The 13,255-nt window shown below is 44.2% G+C and overlaps 1 protein-coding gene across 2 annotated transcripts in view; it reads right to left on the bottom strand.

Annotated features, from left to right (window-relative positions):
• Positions 1–5,885, bottom strand: part of TBX18 (T-box transcription factor 18) — a 30,525-nt gene extending 24,640 nt beyond the window's left edge. Inside the window, exons 1-3 of one of the 2 annotated variants that reach the window (XM_006729425.3) lie at positions 5,155–5,885; positions 3,811–4,015; positions 1,527–1,628 (exon numbers count right to left, since the gene is read on the bottom strand). In XM_006729425.3, coding sequence (XP_006729488.2) covers positions 1,527–1,628; positions 3,811–4,015; positions 5,155–5,461 — 614 coding nt within the window. In that variant the 5' untranslated portion in view covers positions 5,462–5,885. Of the gene's footprint in view, positions 1–1,526; positions 1,629–3,810; positions 4,016–4,799; positions 4,819–5,154 lie in introns of those variants that run through there. The other variant, XM_081828603.1, reaches the window with a different exon arrangement.
• Between the last annotated feature and the right edge of the window lie 7,370 nt (positions 5,886–13,255).

Below are 13,255 nucleotides of genomic sequence, written 5' to 3' on the forward strand. Positions count from 1 at the left end.
GAGAAATCGGAGGGGTAGACGAACCATGCGAGACAATGGACTCTGGAAAACAAACTGAGGGTTCTAGAGGGGAGGGGGGTGGGAGGATGGGTTAGCCTGGTGATGGGTATTGAGGAGGGCACGTTCTGCATGGAGCACTGGGTGTTATGCACAAATAATGAATCATGGAACACTACATCTAAAACTAATGATGTAATGTATGGGGATTAACATAACAATAAAAAATTAAAAAAATATATCATTTTGCTGAGCTTTGATATATATATATGTACATACTATTACCTTATTTAAAATTGAAATAAAAGTTTTATGTAAGCGTAAAAAAAAAAAAAAAGAATTACACTGTCTTTCTCAACGCAAAACCCAAATTAGAATATGGATTTTTAACCAAGTATATTTAAAGAATAAACAGTGCCTTCTAGTTTCTACCACGTACTAGATAATTTTAGCAAACTCTCTAATGAGTTATTTAATTAAAATAAGCAATATAATACAAAACAATAAAACTGTCTTTTTATTACCCATTTTTTTAGTATTCCGTATGTGCCTGTACTAATTAAATCTGAATACTTTTGACACTGGTAAGCCTGTTTCAAAAAAGTACTTCCCTAAGTTTTAAAAAGTGATAAAAACCAAATCTGACTTCATTTAAAACTTATTAAATGCTCTAGTTGTTTATAAAAAGTAAAAAAAAAATAGAAACAAGACCAAAATTTAAAGCAAGCATCTTCTGGTCTTCTACTCAAAATTTCCTTTTTCAAATGTTAGCGTTTTTAACTCCTCAGGAAAGTAGAAAGCATTGTCCATTGAAAATTGCTGATTTGCTTACTTGCCAAAGAAAAAGAGCAAAGGCTGGTTTGCAACTGAAGAATGTGTATCTTTTCCAACCTTACTTGATATCCAGGTAATACATCCTCTTTCAAAATCTAAATCTTACAATATTTTTTTAATCTACTGTGTTAACTACTAACCAAAAACAACAGTAAATTAACAAATTCATTACCAGTTTAAAGATGTCCTAATATACTAATGAATTATGAGATTTTATTTTTCTAAATTCAATAATTTCCTAAAATTAAAGGGAATAAGCCTGCCAACAGTCATGATTTTGAACACAACAAGAAAAAGGGAATTTATGTAAAGCTCAAAATAATCACAAAGGAAATGAAACATTTCATTGAATACTACCTGTACCTACAAACTTAACATTTCCTCTCAAATTCTAATTGAAAAGTGAACCATTTAAAACACACAGTTTAGCAACCCTAAACTAGCCCCTATTTAAAGTTCTCAACATTTAAAGGACATTTCTGTATCTGTTAAAAGCAAAACAAAAATTAAGTTTCCACATTTACTGCAAGAGAAGGCACCACCTGGCCTCCTGGAACTGTCAGGGAGTTGGGTTATAGATCTAGAAATTCCACAGGCTTCTGGAAACAAACATCACAGTCCTCACAGATGAAACAGGCACAGCCTGTAAAATCCTAGCGTATTCTTATCCTGCCGTATCCATCTGATCACCGTACCTGTATCTTTTGTTGTCCACTGGCACAATATCCATGGCAATGTAATACTGCTGGTGAGGATCTAGTCCTGAGATCTTCACTCTCATTGCTGGAAACATGCGCCTATGCATATGGAGGGGAGGAAACAGGGTATGGGTTTTGTTTTTGTTTGTGATTAAACACGGAGAACGAATAAGTGAAGAAACCTCTCTGTTCTTCATATGGACAAATTTATAGCGTTCACTTTGATAACGTTAATTCAAAGAATCAGAATACAGGACGTAGCAAAAAAGAGGCTTTTAAATGTAATTTGTTGTACCCTGTCGTGCACTGTTGTTTACTGAAATGTCAGTACAGCTAAAAGGAAAAGAATTGTACACTGAAAGAGTAATAGCACTAAAAAAAGCAGTTTATTTTTTAAATAAAAATCAATGAGCATATTTACTTTAATAATGCAAATGACAAAAATGTTCCGAAGGTAGAAATAGAAAATTTGAATTTGTACAAGTGATAAAATACATTATAATGTGAAATTTTAAAAGGGTTATAAAAAACCACAAGGAGCCAATGTGCCATGCTATAACCAAACAATATGTTCTTTATTGAGACAGGACTTCCTGTCTGCAGCATGGTAAAGGTGAAGTGCAAAAGTTGCTCTAAATTTGAAAGGTATAGTAAAACTTCTTTATTGAAAGCAGAAACTAAACACAATGTATATTTACCAAATCATTCCTTCCCCCACTATACCCTGGAAATACTTTCTTATTTAAAACCACACTTACTCAAAACTTCACTAATTAAAACAAATGAAAATCTGCATTTCTTTAGGCTTCCCAGACATGCATATCAAAGGAGATGCTGAAGTACACTAGGCTATCTTTTAAAAAGGACACAGTAGCAAGAATACAACAGCAAATTACTGTATATGAAAAACAAATAGAGCAGTTCTTTTTTTTTTTTAACTTTCATCTAATGATTTATGTCTAGGACCCTTCCAGTTAATCTAATTTTTGCTAATTTAACCTTATAACACAAATTTTAGTACTGTTATTTACCAAAAACTTTTTCTTTAACAATAATGCCATTAAAGACCACTTCCAGAGAAAAGAAAGTCCATTATTCCTAACTAGGCATGAGAACAGTTTAATATGCTGGCTGTTTTAGTGTTATTTCAGTGCACCTGTAAGATAAAGAGTAAAGGTCTTTAACTACATCCTTTATAAGACAACTGTTGCTTTGTGTTGTTGAAGACTGAATTTGGATCATTAATAAAAGCTCTGTGAAAATGTAGAAGGTAGCATATGGATTCAATAAAATATGTTTTTGTAATTTCTAATAAGTTTGGATACTTTTATGCTATCCAGGTTTTTGCCATGTGTATTCCCTGAAAGAGTTTCTGTGCTTTTTTAAAGTTCCTTTTAAGGAAGATATTATTCATAGATTTCATTGCACTAAATGAACTGAAAACTTTAAAATGCAAATATTTCTGTGCTTCCTTCAAATTAACAGTATCTGGCCAACAAATCTATTTATTTTACTAACTAATGGATGTGCAAATTTCACACTTTCAAAAAATACATATAACTTCTTACAATTTTTTTTTAGTATTCTTCAGCAAATTTAGATGAATGTGTTGGATTTCATTTAGAAAAAAAAATATATATATATATATAACCACGTAACTGGATCTACAAACAGAATGGTTTTTAAAAAACGGGTAATTATTTTTGCAGGGATTATACATGTATTACTGATGATTCCAGTAACTTTTCATTCTAGTATAATATCAAAATAGTACAAGACATCACGTTCTTACATTGCTAGGAAATCTTTTGATAAAGAACCAGCCTGGAAGTCTGGAATCTAAAAAAAAAACAAATCATAGTTTTCTAAAGAGTAAACTGCGTTTTTTTTTTAAAAAAGGGGGGTTAAGGGAAGTCATCTGTTCAGTAGTTCCAGAAACGATAACTAGAGCCTAAAAACATGCCTGGACAGATGTATACATAACCACGAATGTCTAACTACCCAGCACACAGAGTAGCAGCCGCAGCCGCAGCCGCATCGGCGGCGACGGGGATTTTTCCCTAACGTCCAAGGGGGCGGCGGGGCTGTGTCCCTCACCGACTGCACTCCGGTATAGGCAGGCAAAGCCAGTCTCAAAAGTGAACCACAACCCGGGCCTTGTCTTGTATGCACAAAAATGCTAACCAGAGACTCCACAGCTCTGCAGGCCCTTCTCCTTCCTAACCCATCAAGGGGTAGGGTGAGGCCAGGGCCCGGGCGTTGGCGACAGATCGCCCTTTACCTGCCCGCCTTGGTGATGATCATCTCCGTGCCGATCTCGTGAAAGCGCTTCCAGAGCTCTGCTCCCTGCAGATCCACCCTCGGGGCCTGCGGCGAGGGCAGCGGGGTTCCCGGCCGTGCCAGGGAGGGCGCCGGGGACCCCTTCGGGGATCCTCCCGGGGACGCCAGCGGGGAAGCGCCCTGCAGGAAGCCGTCCTCACAGCCGCCTGGGCAGCAAAGGGCAAAGAGGGGTAACGGTGAGGGCTTGCGAGAGGAAGTCGGATGGGGAGACTGACCCCCGGAGGGCGGCTGGGGAGACGAAAAGGACCAGGAGAAAAGGGGGAACTTTCGTGCCTTCGGATTCTTCTAACACCCGCTCTGCCCGCCAAAGGGACTCGACGTGCCAGCGAGGCCTCCAAGGACCGAGTCCCGCAGGGGCATGAGGGCCGCGTCCACCCCTCCTCCCGGCCTCCGCCAGGTCAAGGCCCCAAATAAGTTTCGCGCCGCCGCGGGGGTCTAGGATACGTGCCCAACTGAGCCTGAGATAGGTTCCCGAGTCCAGAGCCCCACTGCAGACCCCGACACACCCGCTACCCAAAACGCACGCAGCAAAACCGCCTAGCGTCGGTGTCCCTGGTCCGGAGTGCCTGGGCCTCCTTTAGCGTTAGGCGTCTGAGGCCCCTCGCTTTGGGCCCAGAGGCATCCTCTAAGAAAGCTCTTCAGCCTCGGCTCCCGCCAAACGCCCCGACCGCCCTGAGCTCCTTTAGCCAAGCAGCGAAGCGACGAGAAGATCGCGAAAAGCAAGCTCACGGTGGCCGACGGCCTCGGCAGTAGGAATCCAGAGGGGAAGGGAAGGGCTCAGCTACCCCTGGCGAAACCACGTTTGCAAATACGCCGCCCTCTTCCTGGTTTGCCCAAACTGTTTAGGGCATTCGTTCCGGTTTCAGGGGGGTTATGCCGTCGCTCCCCCCACCCCCTTGCTTTTAAAAGTTAGGAAAGAAAAAAGCGCACCCATTGGCTGGAACCCCAAGGGAGGCAGACGCGGAAGGCACAGACCTGCACCGCCGAGAGCCGCAAAGAGCTGCGGCCGAAGGCACGGGTCGCGAAGTGGGCGGCGGCAGCCTGAGAAGCGGGGCTAGGAGCGGCATTTTAACCGTCTGGAGGGCGACCTGAGTTGAGCGGCGAGAGCGGCCAAGGCGCCTGCGAGCTTCGCGCCCCGACACCCAAGGCCAAAGCGCTGGTGGCTGAATTGCCTCAGGCACGGAGGGGCACCGCGCGCGCGCACGCCCTTAACTCGCAGAAGTTCAGGTTCCCCGCGGACCCGGAGGGACGCGCCAGGAAGTTGGGCGGGAAAGGGCCGACTCACCCGCGGCTCCACGGGAGCCGCAGCTCCGTTCCAGGTCTGCGCAGCTCCGGCCGGGTCCAGATGCCGCTCCAGCCGGTGGCGGGAGTGCAGCGCCTTCGTCTCCCTCGGGGGAGCCCTTTTCACCGGCGCCACCGCCGCGGCTGCAGCCTCCGTCATCTACGGCCCCCGCTGCCTCTTCCGCGCCCAGCTTTCGTCGCTTCTTCTGAAGCTGTTGCTGCTTCTCGGCGCCTATCAGCGCCTCCACGGAGAAGGCGTGCGCCTTAAGGCTTAGCATGCTGCACGGCGAGCCCCTCCGCTTCTCGGCCATCCCCGCCGCCTGGCGCCCGCCCGCCCCTCACGCACATACACTCAAGCGGGCACACGCACACACTCACTCTACTCCCCCACCAAAATTTGAACGACTCTCGGGGCCTCCCGCAGGCCGATCTGGCCCCTTCCCTGCCGCGGGCAAAAACAAATTTGGCGTTTCCTCTTTCTCGCTTGTGTTGGGATCCGAGGAACCAGCGACGCGCCCGCCAAGTTTCCTTCCCTCGGTCTCTCGCGCGCGCTCTCTCACTGATGCACTCCTTCGTTCCCACCCCCTCCACCTCCTCCTGCTGCTCCAAGATCTGCTTCGACTGATGCGCCAGAGAGGACTAACATGGGTAAAACACACTCTGCGGACACAAATTAGGGATTGTAATTGAAATTTGTTGCCTTGATCTGTCAGCACTTCCAGGCAGGAGAGCGGTGGGAAGAACTTGCTCATTAGTGTCAATAAAGCGGCGGGGGTGGAGTCTGGGGCCCTGTCAATCACCGGGAAGTCCAGCCAATCAAGTGGCGCCGACTGCGCGCAGTCCACGCCCACTTCCTTACAAGGTCTCAGAAAAAGAGAGAGAGAGAGAGAGAAAAGCGCCGCCGTCTGGCTTGGAAGTGCCAGCCCCGGGCGCTGAACCCGGTCAGTCTCTCTGGCTGCCACATCCCAGTCTCTAGTTTTCCTCACCCAGACCTGGAAAGGGTGAGGCTCCTGGCTTTAAAGCAAGGTATCACCAAGTTAGAATATCAAGAATCTTCCAAGAAACTTTAAACTCCAGTCCCACTCCCTTATCACTTAATATTGTTACAACTCCGAACATTTTTGAGTGGGGACAATTCACAGCCACCAGGCCCGTCTATTCTCATTTAAACATCCCTGCATTTAGTAGCGCCCACTCTGCCACGAATGGCATTAGACTTGCTTATTTATTTATGCTTATGTTTCACTTAGTGGCTTTTTCTTGGGGAGGGTGTGGGAAATCAAGGTATATTTAAATCCTTTATATTTAGGAGAGCAAAATTTTACATTATCGCTTAGTCCCTCATATTTACTAGTCTGTAAAAGCACGCCCTTTTCAGAGCCTCCCTTTCCTTTCAAAGCATGATGATCATTTTAAAACGTTAAATCGTGGGATTTTAATCCTGTGTGTCTTCAGTGATAAAGACTTAGCTTTAAATCTCCTAAAAACTTCGCAAGGTGAAATGTTTTAAGATACAATAAAATTTCCATTGCGGTTTTAAAAAAATGTCTCTGTGATTTAACCTAACTCCGTATTTGTCCTGCTTTAAACAATTTGCCACTTCTTTCCTCAGGCTTTTAAAGAGCCAACTTGTTTCTTTACAGCAAAATTAAAAAAAAAAAAACAACGCGTTTTAATTGAATAACACCAATCATGCATCCATACAGTTTATAGTTTCAACTCGACTTTTTTGTCAGGATTAACCCCCAAAATGGTTTTGGTGTAAATAGAGCAAATCTAGTGTAGAAGAAAATTCCTGATACATACTACTCTTAAATCTTTGGTATAAAAGACACGACAACGGGTTGTTTTTTTCTCCCGCTCAATTCAACCCCCACAACTGCTGGCTTCCTTGTTACCTCTGACTTCCCTCTAAGCTTTCAGTAGAGTGATAGTAGCTTCGCCACTGAGATCCTTTTACCGTTGCTCGGGGGGAACGCGCCGTTCCTGAGAGGTAACTAGAAGAGCCGGAACCTGAGCAGGCGGTGCCCCGGGCATCCACGAACTCGCCTCCCGCGGGGCCCCAGCTGCCCGAGTCAAAAACGCCTGGGTAACACCCTCGAGGAAGAGGGCTCTTTTTAAACTCTTGAGAAACAGATTCAACTGGAAGGAGATGTTTTGCATTTGTAAAAGAAGGCTTTGCAAACAGTCTGGAGCTGTGCAGACCCCGGAGGGCGCCCCAGGCGGGTAATACAGCCTAAAATGTAAGCGCAAACCCGGTTTCTGAAGCCTAGCGGAAGGGGAAGCGGGCCTAGGAGAGCAGAAGAGGCCACCTGGAGGGCTTGGGCTGGGAGTGGGAGTGGAAGGAGGTGGGGGTGGAGGGGTGTGCAAACGTGGCTGGAGGCTGCTCCGGGAGCTCCGCGCGCTGGGCGTCTGAAGCCCGCATCAGCAGCCTTCGAGGTCCCAGCGCCCCGCTGCAGGCCCAGACTCAGTGACACGAAGGAACGACCCAAAGCTCCTTCAGGCAGCCCTTGAGACCTTGGAGAAGGCTGTGAGGGCTATGGGTGGAGTCACCAGGACCCTCAGGCCTATACCGGCCCAGTGGCCCGACGAGGAGCGGCTCATCCTGAGAAATCTGAGGCCGCCAGGGACGGACGAACGCATTTTCCAGACGTGAAGCTTGCCTCGTAGATGGGTTCTTGTCCATTTACATGCTCTGCAGCTCAAACTGATATAAAAGGGACAAGACAGCCTGCAACGGCGCACTCAGGATCATGCAACTCAAAGGCCCCCTCTAGCCCTCTTCTTTCACCTTTACCCAGAGCAGAAAGGGGCGCAGACCCCGGAACCCGCAGACACCGGAGTACTTGTGTCCACATAGACTACAAGCTGGAAAGCTGAGCCTCGCAGACACCCAGGATGTCAGATTGAACGTGGCCCTTACAAATAATCCAGGTGTGCGCTAGGTGCCCAGGGCAGGAGGAAGGGTTGGTCCCTTTAATACAGGTCCAGACTAGGCTTTGGGAACCATAGCTATAAAGCCGCACCGCCGCTTGCCGCCTGGGATTCGCGCTGCATCTGGCTCAGGCTTCCGGACCTAACAGGACCAGCTGTACTCGACCCCGCTAAGCAGCTAGTCGCAGACCTCACAGCCCCAGGACCTTTGCTCTAGGAGAGGGGGGCGCCTCACCACCCTCCCCCCACCCCCCCAGGCGCTGGAAGGAAGGAAGGCCAGAGTCCGCAGGCGGGAGGATTCTCGGCCTTCGGAGTGAAGGCGTAGCCAACGCCCTTACAAGGCGTTTTCTCAAAAGCGTGGCTTGCGCGTGCCAGGGCCAAGCCAGGGCCTTGCCCTTTGCTTGTCGAGAGAGCAAAAGAAAAGGGACAGGACGCGAATTAGGAGAAGAAAAGCTCGGTGTAATACGTGTGCGCGTGTGCACATGTCTGTGCTTGTGTGCACGTGAGTACGCCCGTGCGCACTTGTCTATGTGTGCACTTGTCTGTAAGGGCTTGTGTGCGCGGATGCGCGTGTGTGCACCTGCGCACGTGCAAACGTGGAGGAGAGCCTATGTACAGGGAGCGTGCGCCTCCTGTCACTTTAAGAGAAAATGTCTTTTCCCAGGTTGTGCTACATTAAGGAAATGATTAAAACTGAATTAAACTCTCAGCCCTCTGGCAAGACTAGCCAGGCTCTATTTCAAATAAAAGCCACCCAGGGAAGAACATTATCAGAGTGGGTCTGTCGCAGAGACTTGGAGAGGGGGGAAAGGGCATAAGAGCCTTGCATATCCAGGTCTGGGAGAATGGTACCTAGTGGGATCTGTATCCAAACAGATAGCAAAATTAACTGGGGGGGGGGGGAGTAAGCGGGGAGGGAGGATTAAAAAGCATATCTGGTTCTTCCTGTTTCTTTCTTGTCTCTATTTTCTTTCTCTTCTTTCTTTTGCAGTTTAAAATTGGATCATTGGAAAGATTCTTTTTTGAAGCTTATTCTTTCTGTCGGCTCCTGCCGTGCTTTCATTGTAGACTTATCTATCTATCTATGTTTAGATATAGCTTGCTGTTTCTTCTTACCTAAGTTACTATTGTTTATATTTTTGTATTTTGTTTTTTTATTTTTGTATTTTATTTATAAACAATTGTTTATTTTTAATTCCAAATTTTAAAGTCCTATGTGCCAGGATTTCATTCTCTAAATAGACTTTTTTTCTTTTTTGTTTCTGTTTTTCTTTAACACTTGACAATTGCTGTACATTTCCAAACTCACGTTTGATTTCCCATACTAACAATCTGACACAGGGCGGTTTACCCTGGCATACAGGAGGGTCTGTTTTTTGCCCCCTGAACTCGAGATGCACCAGGTAGTCTCCGAATTTCCAAACACGCAGGATCTGGACTTCGTTCCATGCATAGAAAGACATTTTATTATTCGCTAAAATACTAGCCTAGCAAGAAACAGAGTAATAGATGGGAGAGTCGGGGTGAAGGAAGGCCCAATCCAAGCCCCAAGAGGGATACTTATTTGGCTGTGTTACTTTGTAACTTGATCTGGGAAGGAGCCATATCGTAATTGGGGGCCAGGGATGCCAGAAGCCGCCCAGAGTCACAGGACCGCGCCGCACGTGGGCTAGGGCTCGCACTCTTCTCCATTCCTTTCCTTACCCTTTCCCATTCCCTTCCTTCTCCTTGTACATACTCTTCTTCTTGCCTCTCCCTCTGATTTGGGTCAATAAAAATAATAAATTATAATCTGCAAGATTACAAAGTCTACAGGAATAAATGCAGCCAGCCACGGTCTGTCTGGCTGCGCTCTCGCGGGCTTCTCTGCGGAGTCTCGGGCTCAAGCAGCAAACGCAGGGCCCGCGGAGAACCGCAATTCCTCCCTGCTCCCTTCTGTCGCAAATAGCACACACAGCATCTTCGCACGGGTTGGCGCCTGTTTACCATTCTTCTCTTCAACAACCAGTCTGTTCCACAGTTCTGATTTTTCGAGACTGAGTCCTTCTACAAAAGCACTCCAGCTGCCTACGGAAGAGCCCTTCGAGGCTCCAGGGGACCCAGAGAGATTCTCCAGTAGTGTTGGTTTTTAAATCAAGGCTCATTTCTCTCTGGGGCTTAGAGGAGGTGCAAGGTTTTGGTAAAGCCAAAGGAAAGTGTGCTCTGAGGTTAAGCTGGTCTTCATTCCTCCATTCCTCCCACCTCCAAGTTCTTCAGCTTGGAGAAGGGAAAAGAAGTGAAAGAAGGGGTTGTGAGGTGTCCAGAACAAAACTCACTCTGCTGGGCTAATGAGCTTCCCCATTCATGTCCAATTTCCAGCAGTATCTGCTCTGCCTCCAGACTATACTGCAATTATTTTTCACCCTGTGCTGAAAAAAATCTCTGCTTCATTTCCTCATTCAGTGACCCACACTCCTCCCACAGCCCTACAGTTAGGGGTTAGTAACAAAAATGCCCAAGAAGGACACACGTTCTCTATCACTAAAACCTGATTCAAACATAAGATGGCTTGAAGGAAGTAATGGAATTAACATCCAGATGTAAATAAATACCCAAGGATGGGTAGTTGGACCTTGCTGATACCAACATTGCAACAGGTTGATTTGGATATAAATCAAACTGAGACAATGAATAGGGAAATTAAATTATATCCTCTAAATAGGTAATGGGCATTTTAGTAGCTTATGCTATGGAAAATTATGTTTAAATTGATTTTAAAAATATCTACCTTCATGTTCTTTGAATTAAATATTTAATACTATTTCCCTATAAACAAAGATTATCTTGAACCTGCTGCTTTACTAAAATGAATTGAAAATGGAAATAAGCGTCCCTAACTAGGCTCCACTTAAGAATTACTTGCTATGGTTTTTAGCTTTTTATAAAAATTATTACATCCTCTAATGGGCTGTAAATTGAGCCCTGTTCTCATTTTTCACAACTGTAGATACCAAAGTTCTTGAACAGTGGAAATTTTGTGCACATTTATATAATCTGCTGCAAGTGTAAACAATGAAGAATGTGACTGGGATTTATTCTTTTTGTACTGACGGATGAGACATTTCAGTTTCAGCTGAATGAAAAGATTTTTAACAGTAATTTAAAGTTAGCACAAGAATTGCACAAAAAGAAGTGGGCAGTTGAAAAATAGTATTAGCAGTGGGAATGAACCCTGCATTTAAACACGTGAGCAAAAAAATTGACAACAAACTATGACATTTCTGCATGACTTTTGGTTTTGTTTTCTTTTCACTTTTAATTGTGTGAACTCTTCCATCCTTTAAGAAGTATATCAGGAACAATTGAGATCAATGAAAAATGAAGATCTTAGAGTTCTTTTCCCTTTAAAAATATGAAGGGAAATACAAAAACATTAAACTTTGTCTTAAATAAAATAATCTTACTGGAATGTATTTCCAACCTGGGTTTTCAGGAAGAGCCAAATGAGAATCTTCAAGCAAAAGCCTAAAGAACAGTAATAACAAGAGGAACTCTACCCAAACATTTCAATGTTTTGGAAATGTTGCTTGTAAAGAATCCTTGGCATATACAATATTGCATTTCCAAATCCAGCCTCATGAAGAAAGAGGGAGGGAAAAAACCCAACTCAGGCCATTCGTAATAGGTGACGTAAATTTAGAATAACTAGCATTTCTAGAAAGACTTCTGCTTTTTTATGTTAACCTTTAGTCTTTGGTGCAGGTTCCTTCTCATATTACATAAAATGTACTTTAAGAAGCACTCACTACCTGCTACAGATGTCCAGGAAAAACTGAATTATAGAAGTCGGAAACATATGGCAGTTGCCTATTGCACAAGGAAGGTACATATGAAAGTTATAAATTTCTTTCTTTAAGTCAGCATTGTAAACGCATTTTATAGGGTTCACAGTATGTATTACATCTGTAGATTTAATTTTTGAAATATACGTTTTTGGAGATATTTGTGGTTTGGGATTCTAAGAGAAAGAACTCATCTTGATGTGTTAGAAATAAAGGGAAAAACAAAAAAATAAACATGTGGAGAAGCAAACACATTTCTTTTAATTTCCCAGCTGGTTATACTGAAAAGGACATCAGACCCTCTATTGGCAAAGGATGACTCACAACAGGGGTACTGCGCATCAGCATAGCATTCTGAATTTATTGAGATCCCTCTTCGAAGAAGCAGAGATGTCAACTTGGGGAAATCCAGGTTGGGGCCGATATAAAAACCACCAGATTAAGAATTGGATCACAAATGTCAAAAACGCAGCAGTTCACTTTACTCTTAAGAATGAAAAAAAAAAAATGCCCAACTACTTGCTGATCTTTTTCCCATCAAAAGATTAAATTTTATTTCATTTAACACCTTTGAAACTACATACTTTGATTGCAAGCATAATATTATATATTCAGTATTATCAATAGATACCAAGTATTATCAACTACCAAAGTATCATCCCTTAAGCTTCAAAGGTATTTTAAAATAATCCTTCCAATTTTCTACCTGAAGCCCCCTGTGGTATCTTTAAATTTAATTTTAGTTTGTGGGTTTTAAAAGTCACAGCTCTCTTGTTCAAGTTTATTTGGAGAAATATAAGAAGCAAGTTATGTACAAGGACTTGGTCAAAAAAGGAGTTTAAACAAATATATACTTGTTTAAATACCCTAAAAGTGGGGCAAGTGCCTACAGGTAAGGTCCCTGTGGGTTCAGGTCAAGAAAGCCGTCCTCAGATTTCCGCTGTGAAAGCAGGAGGCTGATCTCCCCTTCGTTATGCTAGAATGAAATTTACTTGGGGATAGAAATAATGCAGAATAATAGCAGATGCACCCTTCCCCGGCATAAGTTTTATATGGTTGTGTTTTGAGTTTCCTTTTACGATCAACTGTTGAGTGGTCGCCTGCATGGATTTTCTCTTCTTTTCCAGTTCCTGCCTTACCGAAGGCTAGTCATGGCTAGGCTTTAAACTACTTGGTCTAAGTGGGGCGGTAAGAAATTGAGCTTTCATTATTGGGGGCTTCCACATAGGCGGGGGAAAGGAATCTCTGAGACGCAGAAAAGAATATCAGATTCTTTTCTATCTATTCACAGAACTTTGTGAACAAAGAGAGTGCCAGGGTAATTTCTAATTTCCTTTTTTTCCAAGTGTT

The sequence above is a fragment of the Leptonychotes weddellii genome, chromosome 8 (genome assembly GCF_054177405.1).
Source record: "Leptonychotes weddellii isolate Sample4059 chromosome 8, ASM5417740v2, whole genome shotgun sequence".
NCBI lineage: Eukaryota > Metazoa > Chordata > Mammalia > Carnivora > Phocidae > Leptonychotes > Leptonychotes weddellii.